We start from the raw sequence: 22,258 nt of genomic DNA, 5'->3' as shown, positions 1-22,258 counted from the left end.
CAGTATACATGCGGTCTTCCTGGCCCATTTCTATCCCTTTGGTGCATTGCAAGCTGGATTAATACAGCTGTTGGACCAATTTATCATTATTTTCATTTCTGTATCAACTTTGAAAAGATCTCCGTGCACCTAAGTAGCAATAAGGTAGAATTTCCTCTGCAGTATATTTCTAGTAGTAGTAGTAACAAAGTTAATTGAGTGGCAAATCTAATTTGGTACTAGACATATTATTCCTGTATATTGTAGAGTCATTATATTATTCTCTTTTCAAATTAATTCTCATTACATTCGGTTGTGGAAGTTTCCCAGAGCACTTTGTGTCAGTTATATTTCTTGACCACTGCTGTGCATATATTGGTTGTAAAATTGGTATATCATGACTTTTACTTCTATACATATTATACTGGCTTTTATATTAGATTTATGCAGTAAATAGAATGAGTTGTGGATTATTTTCTGACCCTGAAGCCACCTGGCACAGTATGGCTTTGACTGCTTACACCTTATCCCTGGAGCAGGTTGGCGATGCTCAAATTGCCTGTTCATAATGGTGTCTGAATTGTGTGAATTCTCAGGCTGCAGCTAGGCAGTGTGTTTGTGCTACTTTTTCCGGGCCAAAACTTATGCCAGTGGTCAAACTCACAGTGGAATGTTATCGACAGTTGCCTGATAACAGTCATGCTAATTTAACCCTAAGTTTATAACCTTAAGCTAACGTACAGAATTCGGAAAGGTTATTTTTAAGATTACAATGTCACGTAATGGTACATAAATCCTCCTGGTTTCATCACTCTCTATAAAATAGCAGTTTAAGCTGGTTGTTCTTTAGTCTGTAACATTATTGCTTGTTGGTATTATTTATAATCCTTCATTCTTTCTTCATTTTGAATCCTAGCTGGTTTTTAAAGTTTTAACCAACAGTATGTGAAGTATCCAGTAGAAGAACTCTTAATTACAGGGTGATACTCACAGACAGCATGGCCCAAAGTAGCAGTTTTCCCACGTGTTAGTTTTATGTTTACAACTTTTTAAAATAGGTTGGAAAGAAACCCAGAAATGCTCAGAATGGTGGGCATTAATATGAACCAAATGCTGAGCCTCTGGCTAGTTAAATGAGCATTGAAATATTGACTGGATGGGTTGGTTGTTTTATTACTTGTTTGCTATTCCTTGATTGCATGTCCACTTACATAATGGCAACTAATATGCCCCATTTTTTAATATCAATTTGTACCTATTTTCTGAGTGTCAATTGGCACTTTCTTATGAAGTTATTTTAGGCTGCCTTCATGTTATTTTTTCATGTCTTAGTATTCTCTTTGTTAATGTCAGCAATGCCTTAAAAACTGATGTTGTATTCAAATCAAAAAGATTTTTCTCAAATTTGCCTTTGTCTTCTGCTTGGCCCAGGGCAATGCTAATTTTATGTTAACAGACATGTTATTACACACCCCTATTGATTTCCTCATTTGGGATATGCTTTGGTTTTTTGGTGGGGTTTGGTTGAGTTTTTTTTTTTTGTTAACTGAAAGGTATATGCTGGTATTGCGTTACAAGTACTAAAGGGAACATATATGGAAATCATGCCATCTGATAGAGGTGACCATTTGCATTCCGTGTGTCAAGATATTGATAGCAGCAGAGTTATCTTTTGTAGTGCCTTTTGTAAATATTCATCTAGTAGCTTTATGCAATTGTCTTTAACTGAAGTTAGGGTTGTCATAGGCAGTTGTAGAAAAATCTGATTTGGAAAGGGTATTGTTCAAGGACCATGTTTGAATTGAGCACTAACTGTATCCTTTTTTATAAAAACAGGTAACAGTAACAGACAATGGTACTCCTGCAAAATCAACAATTGCACGGGTGATTGTCAGGGTCTTAGATGAGAATGACAATAAGCCTCAATTCTTGCAAAAATTCTACAAAATTCGGCTTCCAGAGCGTGGTAAGCCAGAGCGAGAGAGAACTGCTAGGAGAGAGCCAATCTATCGAGTTATCGCTACAGATAAAGATGAAGGCCCCAATGCAGAGATCTCCTACAGCATTGAAGATGGTGATGAACATGGCAAATTCTTTATTGAACCAAAAACTGGAGTTGTTTCATCAAAGAAATTTTCTGCAGCAAGGGACTACGATATCCTTTCAGTGAGTCAAAATCTTGTATGTCATGACTGTGTAAAGTGTTCTTTTATTTGTTCAATTCCTATTCAGCAGATGGCAGATGAGTGACTGCAGCATTGAAGGAAGAAAGCTGCACCTAATCCAAAAGTATTTTTTTATGCATTTGTTTACTTTTTTTTAGTTTGGTTTGGGTTTTGTTAAAGGAAGATTTCAGATGTTTGTATTGTGAATCAAGAAACTTCTGTTCTTTTCTTAAAGTTGACAGGTAATGTATGCGATGAGGGAACATAAACAATCAGTTTGACTCACCTCCAGGAAGAAAGCAAAACAAAAGTGAATTTATGGGTTAGAGTTTGTGCTGCTATCAGGTGCTGCATACTTTTTCTCCATTTGCTGCCCAGATAAAGAAGGGCAAGTGGCACTTGGAGAAACACTTAACCTTCTTGGATATATCTCACAAGAGCAAATATTCTTGGAGCTTATTACTGCTCTGTATTTATTGTGACATTATGATTTAAGTGATCCTGTAGCCTAAAAGATGTGTCTGTTTCACAGATTAAAGCTGTAGATAATGGTCGTCCACAAAAATCTTCAACTACGCGGCTTCACATAGAATGGATTCCAAAGCCTGTCCCGCCTGCAGAGCCTATTTATTTTGAGGAGTCATTTTTTTCTTTTACCGTGATGGAAAGTGACCCAGTTGCTCACATGATTGGTGTAATAGCTGTTGAACCTCTTGGAACACCACTTTGGTTTGACATAACGGGTAAGGATGCCTCAAGGGCCTTTATTATTAGAAACAAATGCATGGAGTCAGATGCTAGAGAGTTCATTGCAGCTTGGTTTTAATTGCTCTTCTAAGTTATGCAAGATTTTGGCATTTTTTAGCTGCAGATGTGGATTTTTTGCCTTATTTTGTTGTAAATCAAAATCACTTACTTTTAATCAATGCCACTGTATATCTAAGATTAAAATGAAGTTGCAAAATATCTGATGTGTTGCAGTTTTGAAAATGACTTATGAATATTCTGTCACTGAAATTAAAACTAATTGAATAATAATTAATCTCATAGACTGTAGGATAGGAAAAAATATAATGCTATTTTTTGCAAATCTGGATAGTACACTCAGAGATTATACTGTTCATGTTGATTTCTTCTCCTCTGGGCTGCTTGCTGTCCCTTGATTTAGTGCTAAAAGGAAATCTTGTAATGCTCCTAACCCCAGCAAGCTTCTTCCTGTACATATTCTTTCTACTCTGTCATATCTTAGCCTCTACCACTGAAAGGGGAATTCTAACCAGTAATGTGACTATATGTTGATGTCATAGTGACAGAATGAATAGTACTTTTAAAGTTTAGACTTAGTTGCTAGACCTATGAGCACCAGTAATACACAGAGTGTTCACTGTGTAGCTGATGGTAAAACCAAGTTCTGATGTGTGTTAAGTGCTTTAGAATTAAGGAAAATGTCATAGCCTTATTTCAGGAGAGGTGCCTTGTACTGAACTGTTTCTAGTCTTAAGATAACCCTATCAGACTGTTTTTTCCACCATATTCACAGGAGAGAGAAGGATTTTTTTCATCTTGGTTACCGCTGAAAATTTAAGGCATGATTATGGTGTTAAGTTGTTGACGAGAGCCTGTTTTTAATTATGTCGTAAAGTTTAAGTATTTTAAACATCTCTTTTGCTGGTATGTATTTCCTAAGGAATCCTACGAACAGCATCAGTTAAAGTTTCTGAAACAAACACTTATAACAGGGATATATAAATGCCAAATACTTCAGGGTATTCTCAAAAAATTTTCAAGCACATGAGAACAGGTACAATTCTTCTCTAAAATCATGCTTCATGTGTGAACAGCTTGTGATGATACTGGCAATCATTGCTAATTCATTAAATATTTACATAGAGTTTTTTAAATTGTTCTTTTAAATGTATTTTTGGCAGAGGTGGGGAAAGAGTACTTGTTCAAATACCGCATAATTGAATAAAAAGTGTTTGCATCTGGACAAACCATGGGGTTATGGACCTGTACAACTGTGTAGAGGAAGTCAGGATGATTTCCTGCATTCTCATAAGAGAAAAGCTTTCTGCATTAGATGTATTTTGGGACTGAGGTTGCTCTTTCACTGTTCTCTGCAACACATAGACGCACATAGACATAGCAGTAGAAAGCAGAAAATATGAAAATAAGTGAGCAGGAAAGATGAGTAGGTTTTGTGTACTCCAAATTAGGGTTATCCAGTGAAGAGCAAACAGGAACATCTGTAGACCAGAGAGTATCCATTAAAGGAAAGGTTAAGAAAGTGACATTCCCAGGAAAAGGTGAGCAGTTCATGGAGGTGAGAGTAGATAGAAAAGGTCTCAAAGGTTTTGGGAGTTTCAGTATAGTACAGCATTGGTGTTTTCTGAAGTCTTTTAACAGCAAAATTTGTTAATCAGATTGGGGTGGTACTTTTCTGTTGTTGTTCTTAGTGCACTTCAACTGCTATGGATTCTGAACGGTGTGTACATGTGAACAGAATTCTGATGATAGCACTGTGTTGATTTGCTCCTAAGCATGCAGCACAGTCTGAACATTTACATATATTTTTATTGTATGCTTAATGCAGGAAATAGATGATCTTTTCCTGCTCTTTTTAGAAAGACGTATACAGAAAACTCCAGGGGGAAAGAGCAGAACTTGTCTGATCATTGACTGTGTTCTTAGTAAAAGTATATTGGAAATTTTGATATGTGATTATATTGTGAAGTTATCAGATATTCTTTCAGATGGCCACTTTACTGCCCTCTTTTACTGTTTCTAATAGCATGAATGAATTTGATTGACAGCTTTCCTTTGTGTTCTGTGCTTGCTTTCCATGCTTTCTTTCTTTTTGGCTGAGCCAGGAGACAAGCTTGCTAGTGAAGTATTTTACATCTTTCAGATGGCTTGTGACCTGAACTGTACAGCAGAAGGTATCTGCTGAGATCACATAATTTATTACCAGATTATGAGATCTGAAATGAAAGCGTACATTTATAAACTATTTATTTTATTAACCCTTCGGAAATCAAAGTGCTCACGGTTGCATTTGTGACAGGTTCGTTTTTGTTTTGTTTTGTCATCATCACATTTATACAGCATCAATTCTGAGCATCCAGTTTTGGCTTTGGCCAAAACTGTTGCTGTTACACTTTCAGTGTACCAGATGCAGAAGTTTGGGTTGAGTTCTGCTTCAGCGGGTCACCAGATACCACTACTACAAAAGTTAGTGAAGGCATTTGTTATTTTCTTGACAAGGAAGGAAAAAAGCAGTGGTTAGAGAGCTTGTCTTTATGTCCGGGAAAGTGATTGAACAGACTCATACCCATTCCCTTTACTCTTCCCTTAAAATGTAGATGACTTCATTTAGACACCAGAGAAAATGGTTTTGCCTGCCAGTTACAAAAAGGAAAAGCTAGAGTCATTTTCTAAAGCTGACATATTGCACAAAGTCGATTAAAAAAATTCACATACACCTGCTAAGAAAAGAAAAAGCTGCTGCCTTTCATGCTTTCCAGTTTCTATCCATTTGAGTGAAACTGCTGCTGGGCCAGTAAGAGGTGCTGGCTTTCAGTTAAACTAGAAAAATTACATGATGCTGGTCATTATCAAATATCTCAAATCCATGAAGCAGAATCCAGCCCATCTTTCCCAAACTGGTATGTTTGTAATACAGTGAAACCTTCTAAAGGTGAAATCGTTTTTACATATGAATGGAGGCTCATTTCAGTATTCCCTGTTTTTTTCTTGGATAAAGTACAAACTTGCAATCTTTGGAACTTTACCCTCTCAATTCCAGCCTGGGCTTTTCATAAACGGCATTTAATGATTTACAAAGCTTACCATGTAAAAACTTGTTAAAATAAAAAATGGCACTCAGGTGATATCTGAATGCTATCTCCTATCCTTGTAAAATGTAATTAGAAAAACACATGTACGTAATTAGGAGAAATTGGTTTGCCATATCCCCCGCTGGCTTGACCAAAATAAAAATTGATTCTTCCATTTTAGGCAGTTTATTGAGAGGTCTAAAGCAATTGTAGTTAAATGGCAATATTTATCATTGCTAACAATATTTGGACCTAATGGACATTGTATTCTCAGGACAGTCTGCTCCGGGTGGCATGATGATGATCAGTTAAGTGTTTAAACAACTGAGTGTAGCTATTGATCTACACAGTTATTTAACTACAGCTCAAAATGTAATTTGAACATTTCACAAGGGAAATTAAGGTCATTTGTTTCAGAAAAGGAACTTCACCATATTTAAACATTGGGCATTTAAACATTAGCACTCATCTGAATGCTGCCTATCTCAGTAGGGGTGAGCTCGTGAATACTTTAGACAGTCAACATTGAGATGAGAATTCTTCAGAGGTACTGTTGCTTTTTCTGCCTTATCTGTAGTTCTGTATGAATATATCAATTGGTACTGCACTCCAAAAGACATAAATTTGACTGTATGTCTGATTTGGGATTTCAGTTATTTTGATACAAAATATCTTTTTCACTAATTAGTCCAATCTGCACAAAATTACCCAGTAATTCTCAATTTCTTCTTATTTGGAATCATTAAATACCTTTTTTTTGGAAAAAAAAAAAGGTGGAGAATCTTACAAATAAGAATTTATGTGCTGACTTTCCATTAGTCAGACAAACGAGCTTTGTCCAAAACTACTCAGTTTTATATATCTTTAAGTAGCAGTATATCACATTACCAGGAAAAAAACCCAAAGTGTTTAAAATAAATGTATGTATAAGTCTATGTATATATAGTTCCACCTTCATTAAGCATCTGAAGACAGAACATGTTCATACATGAGAATAATGAAACAATGATGTGTTTTATTAATTTATCCCTCTCCCAATTTCCTGAACAAGGTGGGAACTATGACAGTCGATTTGATGTGGACAAGAGCACTGGAACTATCATTGTCGCAAGACCTCTTGATGCAGAACAGAAATCAAATTACAACTTGACAGTAGAGGCAACAGATGGAACCAGATCTATCAGCACTCAGGTAATGGACTTTCTAATGAAGCGCTTATAGAAGAAGAAATTTTTAGCTGAAGGGTGAGGAGAGTGTTGCATTTTACCATATTTTCATCCTGGACAATGAACACAGTTTATTAGGAACTCTGTCTGAAACAGAAGTGGATTCTGATATTCATAGAGCCATGTTATTTGGTGGTTTAGTTAGAAGGCTGTGTATTATGCTGCTGTAGGCTGAGCCAACAGCTTTTAGGTTATATCGTGTTCCTACAGCTAAAAATGAAAAAAAGACACTAAGACCTTGCATGAATGATATTCTCTCAAGAAAAGGATTAATACTACTTATATGCATAACTCCTCTTTATTAAGCTCCCACAAAATCACTACTTTGATTACTGTACTTTAAAGACAACCATTGTAAAATTTTGTGGTTCCCCCTCCCACTACAATATGTGGATGACCAGTTGTACAGCATCCAAGTAATGTTTTGTGAAACTGACCTGTTTCTTCTGCATAGTGTACATATAGAAATAAGGTTTAGATTATAACATCTCTTTGTATTTTCCCAAGTACTTTATTTTAGCTCCAGTGGAAGTAGAGATTGCCAAACAATCCCCAAAAAGCAACAACCTCAGGCAAACCAGTTTTTTAAGATTACCTTTCTTCTAAGGCTCTCTGGTGGTGGCAATCCTTTGCAGTTGGACTACTAAGTTCACTTTAAGATACAGACGCCTTTTGTGGCACTACCAGAAGTAACTCATAGTGAAGTAAGTTATAATGTATATTCCTTCTGTTTTTCTCATCTAGTTTCTTTCCATAGCCCAGAACCTGAATATATTTGAAAGTAAAGATTAGCTGAGGTTGCTGTCAGGAAAGTCATGAACATAGAGGAGCTCCACTTTTCTTCCAAAACAATATGCTGTACACAGCTTTTAGCTTACAAAGTAATTGCTATAAACTCTGCATATATAGTAAATAATTTACCAGACCTTGATTAACAGCAGAATAAGTCATTTTACATTTAATTTGAAAAAGGAAATGACATTTGCAAGAAATTGAGGAGGGGTGCAAGAATTGAAAATCTTTTTGTGTAAAAGCAGTGTATTGAATCTGACTTTAAACTGGATAACATTTGCTGGCCTCAGGCCATTAACATCTGTAGTGCATTTGACTCTTTCAGGACTTGAGTTAAATAGCTTTTTTGAAAAATAAAGCAGTAGTAGGCGTGGAGGCTATTAGAATTTTGCATGCATCTAAATGCCAAATGCATGATGCAAAACAAGGACAAACAAATTCCAGGCCAGCAATAGTGGTGTTTGACAGATGATGTTAGAGATGACTAGTACACACTACAAAGGAATAGAATTAAAAATTTTAAAAAATGCAAATAATAAATCTTAAAAAAACCAAATCAACATACTTATTTACTGAAATAGGAAAGGTTATTCACAAGCTGTAAGTAGCAATATATGAATTATTGAATTTTTTCATGGGGGAAAACAGAAAGAAAAAATTGTGTTTCTAACTGTAGCCACTTGTAGTCATTGCTATGTCTATCAGTTTTATTTTACACTGAAAGTAGTATTTGAAATGGTTTAAAGCTAATTGGAGCATTTTATCTACTGCTGTACTATTGCAGAATATTTAATCTTGCTTTATGCAAAATTTATATGGATATTATACTTGGGGAATGATGTGTAGAATATTCTTCATTTTTTAAATATGCATTTTTGCTTGCAATCACCACACTGCTTCATGGAGACATTTTAGAACTGGAATGAAGTTTTATTATCTTTGGATAATACAAGTTTTGTTTATGAAAATTACTATAAACATGTCAGTGTAACTACAATGTAATTATGGGAGAGGAGTAGATTTTAAACTCCACATGGAATCAGTAAATGAAAAATGATATTAAAATGATCCAAAGGAACATTGTGTTTAAATATTGCTCACAGAATATATTTTGTCAGTGAGATATATCTCCTCCATAACTTCCTGGAAATAGTGCACTTCTATGCACACTTAGGTTTCACCTGCCAAATTAATAATAGATTTTAAGTCCTTCCTCAAAATAATCCTGGGCTGATCTGTTCTTGCAGTGCTCTTAGTGAGAACTGTGAACAGAGGGGCAGTTGTGCAACACAGTCCCTGTGTATCTTTGTAAAATGAGTGAAGTTTCTTTCGTTCCAGAGCATTTTGTTTCAAAGATCACATTATGGTCTGTTAATGGCAATTTTTTTTCTATATTATGCTTCTTTACTGTGAATCACTTTCTTAAAAGATAATATTAGCATATTTCATTTGAATTTAATCTATAATTTCATGGGAAAATGTTTAATAGCTGTTCGAATTGTACGTGTTACTTTAGAATAACACAAGTTCTTCATGTGTTTTATTCTCAGGCACACTAAACCATGTTTTTCTGTGTGGATCTTTAAGACTGCACTCCCAATTATTACTTCAATTGCTTTTCATTTAATTTGAAGGCCTTAATAGTTTACATGAAAATTTGGTGACCTTTTATGTGTCTAGCATCTGTCACTTAGCCTCAGTAATAAGAATTCCTGACTTGAAAATAGGGTTTCCTTAGTAATTTATTCAATAGTTTAGACTAGAAGAAGCCAGTAGGGTTTATTTAGTTAAAACTCCTGCTCAAAGCAGAGCAAACTGCAAAGTTGATTGAGTTGTTCAGGGACTCATCAGGTTTTAAGTGTGTGGGATGACAGGGTGTAAGACACCAGGCTCTGAGCTACAAGCTCACTAAAGGAGTTTTACTTTAAAAATATACTCGCCAAATTTATTAAAAGAGCCTTCAGTTGTCATAAAACCTGAAGAGATAATGCAAAAGAGAAATGCTGCAATTGTTTTTTCAGGAAGTACCTTTACTGGTAAACTCTAGAAAATAAGAGAACTTGGCAAAAGTTTAAAGAGCAACATTCAACCAAAATAAAGCATTCCACAAAGTATTGACTTGGCACAGGCTGACACATACAACGTAGGAAAACCAATCCATCCAGTCTCAAGCTACCCAAAATATTAAGAGATTACAAGAAGTACTGAAGAAAGACAAGAGAAAAAGAGTGAATTAAAGCTACCACCCCTAGATCCAGCATAGTTCCACCTACAGGAGTCCAGAAAGATGGCAGGGTCCTAACGACCATGGAGAGCAAGTGCTGCTGCTCAGGCCTCCTGTGGCCACACTCCCGCCCTCAGGCAGGACTGCAGATGTGCCAGCCAGTCGAGTCTGGGGCGGGGGCTCTGCGGTGTGGTGAGGGGAGCGCTCCTGGGCTGCCTTTGGCTCACAGCAGCCCCAGGCCTGCCCAGGGAGATTCCATGGGACAGGACATCACCTCACCTTTGTGAAATTTGACTTACTCCTTTGCTGCCCAGTCCCACACACATACTTGAGTTGGTCCTAGCCAATAACTAATATAATAATCCAGTGTCTCACACAAGGTACAACACCTCTTCTTTGGACTTGCTTTTATATCATTGTTAAAAAACTCTCCTTGAAATATTTTTATCTCTAATTTTAGTTTCTCTTATTGGAGCTTGTGAATATCACCCCTGTTCTTTCATTATGCACCTGTGAGAAGAGTCTGTCTTTTCCTGCAGCCTTCCCTTTACACAGTGAACAGAGAGCTTTTTGATCCCCACTGATTTTAAAGGCCTTTCACTGGATTTGTTTCATTTTGTCGAGATCTCTCTTGGACTGCAGGGCCTAAAACTGTAGTGGATCTACGTTCCCACCAGCAAGTGTCAAATAGAAGGGGGTAATTTCTTTTCGCCTACCTGCTGCTCACCTTACTAAAGCAGCCCAGTGTGAAGTCAGACAAGTTACCAAAAGGGTTCCAATCGATTCATGTTATGCTTGTCCACCAGAATCTGTGCAAGGGCATAAAGTAACAACATCAGTGAGTAAGAAATGAATCCTAAAGTATGTAGATAAAACACCTTTCACTTGAGTCTAAGGTTTTGGGTACATTTAAAATGATTGCACTAATATATCAAATTGTGTATTTGTAGTTGTGTTTACCAGTGTGGAGAAAAACTGCATGCCTGAGCAAGCAATTTGACAAGTAATGGAGTACCTGAGCAAACCACTTCTAATGACTGAGTCATGTTTGTTCCTTAGTAAAAATATTTTTGTTAATCATTCACATTTAATAATGCTGTACATTTTGAGGAGCTATATCCTTATCTGTTTAACCCAATAGTACCTTCTTGGAGGATGTTTCCTTATGTGTCTTTTTAACTGGTTCACTAACTAATACCAGAGAGCTGATGCTAAGTCAAGATGGTATGATAAACTGATCACTTTTCAGATAGGATGCTTTGTTGGATATGTGGTTATTCCCGCAGGCACTGATGTTGGTTTCACAGTCACTATGTTCCTGGCATTTACCTTAGTATTTTCCATGTTTTTTTGTGGTATCCCATACTAGAAATGCTCATTTTCTGTATTCATTTTGTCTAGTACCAGCAGCACAGGTGGGCATGTCTTCTCCACCAAAGACTGATGGAATGCAGTTGTCCTGCAGTTAGATACCCTCTCACGTCTAAGTTTGACCTAAGTTTCTGTATTTTCTCTTTTGGGGTGGAAAGAGACATGAACTTAAATAGCTATTTTCATCTAAATTTATCACAATTTATATTTTATCTTTTCAGTTGCTTTTTTTTGAATCTGAACTTGATAATCTTTTGAAGGTGGTAATTTAATAACAAAACTGGTGATGAGTTCATTTGAAAGCACAGTATCCATTAATGAAGTGTTTTAATTGCATGTGGCCTTTACACCTTTTTATTTATAAAAAAATATTTTTATATTTTGACTTGTATTGAGTGTTGGCTTTTTCTGCTGGATTTTTTGGTTTTGTTTTTAATTTGTTGGTCATCTTCATTTGGTATCATCTTTCATTTTCCTTAGCTGTTTTCAGTGAGGAGGTGTTTTTACTCAAATGCTTTTTAAATGACTGTATTGGACCCCTCTGTCTTACCTTGTACCAGAGGCATTAAACACAACAGGTGTGCTTGTGTTACTTTATTGCATCCTCTCTAATCATGACAATATAAAAATATCCCATTTAAATGATAATATTCATTATTGCTTTTCATTTTCCAGTTGAATTTCTTAGTGAATGTGTGTAAAAGCTTGTCCTAATATGCATCCTGGGTGATCTACTATTAATTTTTCTGCCCATTGAAAGTCAATATTTAGTCCAACTCTTTCTTTTTTTTCTTTAATGGGCTTCTAATCCATGACAAACCCAAACTCCTTAGTCTCCACAGCAACATCTTGCAAGGGATTTTATCAGTGTGCCAAATGATTCAGTTTTTTCCTACTACTTCAGTTTTCTGAGAAATCTAATAGATTGTAGGAGGCATGATTTTCCTTTGCAGTGGTAGTCTGTATTTATCCTAACAGGCTGTTTCAAACACTGAAAAACTATCTATGTTAATGAATGGTTTCCCTGAATGTACTATAATCTGGAGTATGTATATCCTGTATACAGTGACCTGCATAGTAGTCTTACACTGCATCTACTACAAAGCTTTTAAAGGCTGTGGACCTTAGCGTGTGCGTGCATAAATGTGCACGTGTGCCCCGCTCCCCACCCTGACTGGTGGTCTGGAGGTGGAGCCCTGTATTATTAACAACATGTCTTACATTAGGACTATTACCATCTTTCTCTTTTTCAAGCAGAACGTGGGAGTGATTTCCATCTTGGCTTGGTGACTTGTTTCCATTTAGGAGCTTCTTGCAGCCCATCTGCTTTGCCAGAGTCTCAATTTTTTATTTAATTTTGTGCAGAGCCGTGTACTCTATTGTTCTTGATGGACAGGACTGAGGCAAAATTGTCATCTGGGTCAGACTCTCCTCCTCATTAATCGTTCTTTATATTTCCTGGTGGTCTTGCTTACCCACAGGTTGTTTGACAGTTTGATACGAATTTAAAACTCTTTTTATTCCTTACCTGGCTTTTTATTCCATATCTGACTTCTGACTCTTGAAATTCCATGTTTGCCATCTTCATCTCTGCTCCTATATTCCTTTTTATATGCTTGTTTATTCTTTTTCATTGTCCAAGTGAAATTCTCAGTGAAAACAGTCTTTAAGCTGACAGTTTTTTCAGTTACTAGAGTTGGCAAATCCCAGTTTTTGGGAGGACTTTCCTATCTTACAATACAAAGTTATTCCAAGAATTTCATATCCAATTATTTGTGTTTCCTGATTCTCACTTCTATTAATCAGTCTGCCTGGTGGTGCAGAACTTCATGACTTAGTTGCAGAAGTCTTTTTGTTGTTACTTAGAATTGAATCCTTCCCACAGTCTCCTAAAGTCTTGGTAGCATTTGCAGAGTATATTCAAGGACTGCCTATGCCTGTCTGGAAGTTTAAATATTTTCAGCTTCTATTAAAATTTACCGTTAGGAAGAACTTGTTGGTTTGGAGCTTAGATAGTAGTTGCAACCTGGGCTAATAGCCTCACATCTGAAATAAGTATTTTATGAAATTGTATGACTCCTGTTGATAATCTTAACACTTATTTTTTCTTGGTACAATATAAAACTTTTGTAAGGGTAAAGTTCCCTCTTCCTGTAGCAAGAGGTATGGCATTTCCAAGTTATTTACCACCATCAGGATTCATCTGATCTAGTTTTCTACTGCATACAGTTTGGTACCTTGTCTAAATCATATCTGTAAATTCCACCAGTTACCAGTGGAAAGCAATAAGTGTCTTCAAAGAGAAACTTAACCCACTTATGATATCATAAATACCTGTTGATAGCCCTTAACAAATTTTTACAAGGCACCTAACCTTTGGATGGTTAAAAGCATGGCTGTGTGTGCAGCACATAAAGAACTTAACTTTAACTGGATTTAACTGTGTTGTTGGAGCTTTGCTGTCTACTTTCCAACTTCTCTGCATTACAGTTATTCATCTGATGTTATCACTGTTGAAGGAACAGGATGGTGGCTGACTGTCTTACCCTTTTTTATACAAAAATTTGCTGCTGTGAAAGGCAAGTGGATGTACAGGGGTCTTGTGTGGTTCCAGTGAACATTATTATTTAGACAAAGAGAGCATTGCCTGCATTGCACATAGATGAAGCCAGATGAACTTCTGCAGAAAAATGCAATTTAAAGCATCTAAGTTATTTTAACTGTAACTTAGGAGAAATTGTGTTCATGACCAGTGAACTATGCTGAGCTTCTGCTACATTGCTGGAGAAGAGTAAACAATACCTGCAGTTCTTTGAAATATTACACTTTTGTGGGAATCCCACCACTTTCCTATTCTTGCCTAGGCTTGGAAATGTAAGGAGATGATAGAGTCTTGTTTTTGTGTGAGGGCAAGGAATAATATTATGTATCCACAGCGTTAAAAAAAAAATTGCTTAAAATTCTAAATTTGCACCAAAAAAAAGAATTTTTACTTACTCTAGAATCCATATTGAGAATTTTTTATTTTTTAATTCAAAAACTACGAAGGAATTGCTTTTCGTTTTGCTTTAGACAAAAATCATTTTCCTTAAGATCTATTACCTAAGATGTTTCCAGTCGTACAGATTTCTTGTTCAACTCTGAGGAAGGTGAGGCAGATTGGGTTTAGTAATGGTCTTGTCTGTACCGCTTGGATATCTCCTGCTCCCAGAAAAATAAAATTGTCTTGTGGTGAAATTATTTCAGTATTATGGTCCAGGTTTTAATGAAACGTCCTCCTTTCACCTCTGTTTACCAAATATCATCAAAACTTTCCCCTTCCAATTATATCGTTTCAGGTGTACATCAAAGTTATAGACACAAATAATCACAGGCCTCAGTTTTCTGCTTCAAAATATGAAGTTGTTATACCAGAAGATGCCATACCAGAGACAGAAATTCTGCAAGTCAGTGCAACGGACAGAGATGAGAAGAATAAACTGATTTATACTATGCAGGGCAGCACTGATCCCATCAGTCTTAAAAAATTTCGTCTGGACCCTGCAACTGGCTCTCTTTATACTTCAGAAAAACTGGATCATGAGACCATGAACCAGCATATTCTCACAATAATGGTAAATAAATACAGGCTTTCTTCTGTTGTCAATGACAAACAGATACTTTTTAATGTCTTTTGAATTTGTCTCTATAATTCAAACATGTATTTGTATGTTTAATTTCTGTGCAATCTTTCGCTCTGTCATTGGTACAGATTAAACCTTGAATTATTACTCATATTTGATGAACTACTGAAATAGCAGTGTGATTAGTAGTAATATGCTGACTGTTGCAGGTTCGAGATCAAGATGTTCCTGTGAAGCGCAACTATGCTAGAATCATCGTTAATGTCAGTGACACAAATGATCATGCTCCATGGTTCACCAGCTCTTCCTATGAAGGACGGGTGTATGAGTCAGCAGCTGTTGGATCAGCAGTACTCCAAGTTACAGCATTAGATAAGGACAAAGGAAAAAATGCAGAAGTTGTGTACTCTATTGAATCAGGTATATTGACTTTTTTACATAGTCAGTTTATTTTGAAACAGTGCTTGCTGATAGTTTGTTTCAACTGTAGACATGTAAAAACAGCTGTAAAAAAAGGGGAGCAGTGGAGGTTTATGGGTCATATTCTTAGAGTTGTATCGAAGATAGAGCCTCAGAGCATTTAAAATACTCATCTCCATCCTGTAGCTATTTATGTCAGCCTGTAGGAATACTTTAGTAGCAAGATAAGAAAAAGGTATCTTTTAATTCTTAAAAGGGGTGTGTCCTTTAGAAATGACAGAAGCTTTAAATTTAGGTCTAAAAAACACATTCTACTTTTATAATGTTAAGTCATATTTTTTTGTGACACAGGCAAAGCAAGGATTTGATGAAAAGAGTAAGAGCCTGAGACAAGTACTTTCGTGTTTAGTGTAATGTGAAAGTAAGGAGTTCAAAATTAACTTAGAAATACCTATATACTTAACCCCTACATAATCCCAGATTTTAAGTTAAACTTTTAGGATAAATGTGGCAAGGAAGGGTTGCTTACCATGGTTCCCTCTGGCTGATTTTAAGTAATGGGTCTGCTATTCTGGCTTATTAAAATACATAAGAAATTCCTTAATAGTTGGTCAAGTTGACATTAAAACTTCTTTCAGACTGCAGGCCAGAAAAGAGCATTAGGTGCTACGGCTTATTTTTTACCTCAGAGTATCTTTCTGAACTTGCCTACAACAATGTGATTCAAATTATGGCAATTTTGTATAATATGAAAACATTGATTGAGTTCACTTACCGGAGGGAAGTTTGCTTTGCTTCAGTGCCTTAAATCTAGATACAAGCTTGCCATTACCAAGGTCCTGAGCTATGTAGACTGGAAAAAAACCGTTATTTAATTTCATTACCTGTGTGCAGTACTACTTTCAAGGCAGAAAGTAGTTTAAAATAAAAATCCCAGTAACAATCATAAAAAAACAAATATAAAAGTTATTCAGCTACTGTTGTATGCAAAGTGATACACGCAAATGATTTTTTTTATTTGACATATATTGCTGTGTAAAGGATAGGACTTGTTTACTGTAGATATTTTCTTTTTCTTCCCCAAAATGTTTTTTTTATATGAGAACATACTTTAACACTGTATTAAAGCAAAGCTCTGATTATGATTCTCTGAAAAGAATTAATGCATGTAAGTTGCTTAAAATATGTATGTTTGTTTTCTATTATTTCTGGAAAGATGACATTTACTAAGCAAGACACTAAGGTTCATGAAATTTTTCTCTTGCCTTTCCCATTCTGGTACTGTTTATATTACGAATTATAAAGAATGTCAAGAAAAAAATGTGTGTACGTGCTGTCTAGAGTGCAGCTGCACCCGTTCTCTTCCTCTCTTTTAGCTTTCTGCAGGAGAAAATGAGAGACCTGTAAAGTTTATTTTATAGGACTGATCTACTGGAAAGTTAAGCATTTGTAATTGATGTTCTAAGCATATGGAAAGAACATTCCTTAAATGCTTGTAATGGCTGCTTAGATTTGTAATGGGCTATTCTAAGAATGCCACTGTGTTTAGAGTCTCCACTAAAAAAATATAAACCACAAAAAACTCCTCTTGCCTACTTGTGTGCATAACTCAGAAGTTGTTAATGAATTTTTCCTACACTGAGAACATTGCTTTAGTAATGTAATTTTTTAGGGTAATAAAATGTTTAATCTTGTCATATTTAGTGCATGAGCTGAATATTGTATGCAGTGTAGTTAATCTATGAATTTGAAAATATGAAGCAAACAAGTGTATATCAAATGGCAGCTGGTTTTTCTCAGCAGGTGTTATTTTTCTAATAGTACTATCACAGGCAGTAAGTTGTCTGTGTATCAGTAGAAAACTAGGAGAGATAGCTATTGGTCCAATTCAAAAGGATTATTTTTGAATCAGTGATTTAAACAATACTTGCATAAACAATTAGGATTCACAAGTGTTTATTCATTGAAACCCTTCTTTCTTTTTTTTTTTCTGAAAAAAGTCTAGTTTTAAATTATAAAATGTAATTTCTATTCCACTAATGTTAACTTCTGAATGTATGTTTCAGCTACCATAGATAAAATTTAAGTTGGCTAAAGCAAGATTTTAGCATTTATTTTCAAGGCATGGGTGGCTTTGTTAACTATTTGATGCAATATTTCCACAAGAAAACTTAGAATTACTGCTAACTCTTGATTACAGAAAACTTTTCAGAGATATTAACAAATGTTTTTTTAAACAAAACTAAGAAACTTTCATTGTGTTCTCTGTCTTTTTAAGTATAGAGCTAAATAAGCAGTCATCCTTTAAATTCTGTATACCTCTTTCACAATTGCTTTTCTCTTTCTTCACAGGGAATATTGGAAATTCCTTCCTTATTGATCCTGTTTTGGGCATGATTAAAATTGCAAAGGAATTAGATCGTAGTAACCAGGAAGAATACAACCTGATGGTAAAAGCTACAGACAAAGGAGATCCTCCAATGAGTGAAGTAACCTCTGTGCACATATTTGTTACAGTTTCTGATAATGCCTCACCAAAATTCGTGGCCAAAGAATATTCTACAGAAATCAGTGAAAGTGCCAGCATTGGCAGTTTTGTTGGAATGGTTACAGCATACAGTCAGTCTTCTGTAGTTTATGAAATAAAAGATGGTAATACAGATGATGCCTTTGCAATCAACCCGAACTCAGGTGTCATTGTTTCTCAGAAGATACTTGATTTTGAAACTTTGCCTTTTTACACTCTAACTGTGCAAGGAACAAACATGGCTGGCTTATCCACTAATGCAACAGTTTTGGTACACCTTCGGGATGAGAATGACAATACACCAATTTTTATGCAGGCTGAATATACAGGACTCATCAGTGAATCAGCTTCAATTAACAGTGTCGTTCTGACTGACAAGAATATCCCACTAGTAATTCGAGCTACAGATGCTGATAAAGAATCTAATGCTTTGCTTGTTTATCAAATTGTTGAACCATCTGTCCGCAAGTATTTTGCCATTGATTCTAGCACAGGTGCCATTCGGACAGTAATGAGTCTGGACTATGAGGAGACAAATATTTTCCACTTTTCCGTGCAAGTACATGATATGGGTATGCCACGTCTATATGCAGAATATGCAGCTAATGTTACTATTTATGTAATTGACATCAATGATTGCCCTCCTGTGTTTTTAAAAGAGTTATATGAGACATCCATTCTGGTTCCAACCTATAAAGGGGTGAAAGTCATCACTGTAAACGCCTCTGATGCTGATTCAGGAATTTTTTCACAATTAATTTATTCCATTATTGAAGGCAACATTGGAGAAAAATTTTCAATAAACCCTAAGACTGGAGATATAACGGTACAAAATACAACTCAGTTAAGAAGCAGATATGAATTAACAGTGAGAGCATCTGATGGCAGATTTGCAAGCACTGCATCTGTAAAAATTAATGTGAAAGAAAGTAAAGCTAGCCAGCTGAAGTTCACACAGAGTTCTTACTCTGCGACTGTGCAGGAGAATTCCACAGAGGCCAAGAAAATAGCTGTTGTTACTGCTATAGGGAATCAAATAAATGAGCCTTTGTTTTACCATATTCTAAATCCAGACAGCAGATTTAAAATAAGCCCCACTTCAGGAGTCCTTTCAACAACAGGAATACCATTTGATCGTGAACAGCAAGAATCTTTTGATGTGGTCATAGAAGTGACAGGAGAAAATAAACCATCAATTGTTGCACACATTGTAGTTAAAGTCACAGTGGAAGATGTAAATGATAACGCTCCATTTTTCGTCAATCTTCCATATTATGCTGTTGTTAAAGTAGACTCTGAAACAGGCCATGTTATTCAATGTGTCACTGCAGTAGATAAAGATACAGGCAGAAATGGAGAGGTGCATTATTATCTCAAAGAACATCATGAACATTTCCAGATTGATCCTGCTGGTGAAATCTCACTGAAGAAGAAGTTTGAACCAGACACACTAAATAAAGAGTATCTGGTCACAGTAGTGGCAAAAGACAGAGGAGAGCCTGCTTTCTCTGCTGAAGTCATAGTCCCAATTACCGTTATGAGTAAAGCTATGCCAGTGTTTGAAAAGTCTTTCTACAGTGCAGAGATACCAGAAAACATTCAGCTTCATAGTCCTGTGGTACATGTACAAGCTAACAGCCCAGAAGGACTTAAGGTATTTTACAGCATCACGGGTGGAGATCCTTTTAATCAGTTCACTGTCAACTTCAACACTGGAGTTATAAATGTTGTTGCCCCACTTGACTTTGAGTCTCATCCAGCCTATAAACTGAGTGTTCGAGCAACAGACTCCCTAAATGGGGCGCATGCTGATATTTTTGTAGACATAATAGTGGAAGACATCAATGATAATCCTCCTGTGTTTACGGAGCAGTCTTATACTGCAACACTTTCTGAAGCATCTGTCATTGGAACATCTGTTGTACAAGTGAGCGCTACAGACGCTGATTCTGGAACAAATAGGGGGATATCCTATCACTTGGTTGAGGATAATAGTGAACGTCATGACTACTTTCACATAGATAGCAGCACTGGACTCATTCTTACAGCAAGAACTTTGGACTATGAACAACTTACACAACACAAATTACTAATAAGGGCCATAGATGGTGGCATGCTGCCCTTGAGCGCTGATGTCATTGTAACTGTTGATGTAACTGATCTCAATGATAACCCCCCTCTTTTTAGCCAGTTGCTTTATGAAGCTAAAATTAGTGAACTGGCTCCTCGAGGGCATTTTGTGACATGCGTGCAAGCCTCAGATGCAGATAGTTCAGATATTGACAAGCTGGAGTACTCCATTCTGACAGGCAATGATCAGAAGAATTTTGTAATTAATAGTAAAACTGGCATTATCACCATCTCAAACCTACGCAGACAGACACTGAAGTCACATTATTATCTTAATGTGTCTGTTTCTGATGGGGTCTTCAGAAGCTCAGCCCAAGTCCATGTAACTGTAACCAGTGCCAACATGCACAGTCCTGTTTTCAGCCAGAATGAATATGAGGTTGAACTAGCTGAAAATGCCCCGTTGCATACTTTGGTGACTGAAGTTAAAGCAACAGATGAAGATTCTGGTACATATGGCCACATCACTTACCACATTGTGAATGATTTTGCCAAAGACAGATTTCATACAAATAAGAGAGGGCAGATATTTACCTCTGAAAAGCTTGACCGTGAAACACAAACAGAAAAAGTAATTGCCATTAGTTTAATGGCCAAAGATTCAGGAGGAAGAGTTGCTTTCTGTACAGTTAATGTTATACTTACAGATGACAATGATAATGCTCCTCAATTCCGAGCCACAGAGTATGAAGTAAATATTGGATCTGATGTTCCACGGGGTACTTCTGTCATTAAAGTCTGGGCATCTGATGCTGATGAGGGTACAAATGCAGACATCACGTATGCTATTGAAGCAGAGTCTGAAAATGTGAAAGAGAACCTGGAAATTGATTCATTGTCTGGTATAATCACTACAAAAGAAAGCTTAATTGGTTTGGAAAATGAGTTTCTTACTTTTCTGGTTAGAGCAGTTGATGGTGGATCCCCCCAAAAAGAGTCAGTTGTTCCTGTCTATGCTAGAATACTCCCACCAGAAGTGCCTCCTCCAAAATTTTCAGAACCATTTTATTCTTACGCGATTTCTGAGGATGTTCCAATTGGGACTGTGATAGATGTTATCAAAGCACAGCATAATCAGACTTTAATATATAGCCTGATTAAAGGGAACACTCCTGAAAGCAACAGAGATGACTTTTTTGTGATTGACCGACAGACCGGAGAGTTGAAACTTGAGAAGAATCTTGATCATGAAACAACCAAATGGTACCAGTTCTCAATTCGAGCACTGTATTCAAATGAAGATTATAATGTTGTTTCCTCAGTAGAGGTAAGCATTCAGGTAAAAGATGCAAATGATAACAAACCCATTTTGGAGTCCAATCCTTATGAAGCATTCATCGTAGAAAACACACCAGCTGGAACAAGAGTCATACAGGTTAAAGGAACTGACTTAGATTCAGGACTCAATGGGCAGGTTACTTACAGTTTGGATCCTTCTCAAGAGCTAGAGATAATAGACTGTTTTACCATAAACATGGAAACTGGCTGGATTACCACTCTTAAAGAACTCGATCATGAGAAACGAGACACATACAAAATCACAGTTGTTGCATTTGACAGGGGTGAAAAAAATCAACTGTCTTCTACAGCTGTGGTTGAAGTTACTGTTACGGATGTGAATGACAATCCTCCACGATTTACTGCAGAGATATATAAAGGAACAGTCAGTGAGGATGATGCTCCTGGTGGGGTAATTGCCATACTGAGTACAACTGATGCTGATACAGAAGAAAGCAATAGACAAGTCTTTTATTACATTACAGGTAAATCTTTTTGAGTAATGTCAGAATAATAATTTGAGTGGTCCTAGAATGATGTGAGATATAACTTAATCTTTGAAATAATTAGGAAAGTATTCAAAACCATAGAGCTGCAAAGAGACAATGTGTGTGTCGTAATATGAATATTAAAAACTGCAGTGCAAAAATGAGTTTTAGAAAGCAGGTCTTTGGCTTTGTTTCATGT

At 36.3% G+C, this 22,258-nt stretch overlaps 1 protein-coding gene across 3 annotated transcripts in view; it reads left to right on the top strand.

Moving 5' to 3' along the window:
- Nucleotides 1-22,258, top strand: part of FAT1 (FAT atypical cadherin 1) — a 100,302-nt gene that overhangs the window by 51,056 nt on the left and 26,988 nt on the right. For all 3 annotated transcript variants that reach the window (XM_071556363.1, XM_071556362.1, XM_071556361.1), the window contains exons 5-10: nt 1,816-2,145; nt 2,677-2,887; nt 7,032-7,171; nt 14,932-15,207; nt 15,426-15,636; nt 17,989-22,056. In XM_071556363.1, coding sequence (XP_071412464.1) covers nt 1,816-2,145; nt 2,677-2,887; nt 7,032-7,171; nt 14,932-15,207; nt 15,426-15,636; nt 17,989-22,056 — 5,236 coding nt within the window. The remainder of the gene's footprint in view (nt 1-1,815; nt 2,146-2,676; nt 2,888-7,031; nt 7,172-14,931; nt 15,208-15,425; nt 15,637-17,988; nt 22,057-22,258) is intronic.

The sequence above is a fragment of the Pithys albifrons genome, chromosome 5 (genome assembly GCF_047495875.1).
Source record: "Pithys albifrons albifrons isolate INPA30051 chromosome 5, PitAlb_v1, whole genome shotgun sequence".
Lineage (NCBI taxonomy): Eukaryota > Metazoa > Chordata > Aves > Passeriformes > Thamnophilidae > Pithys > Pithys albifrons.
This window is presented reverse-complemented; position numbering and strand designations above follow the sequence as displayed.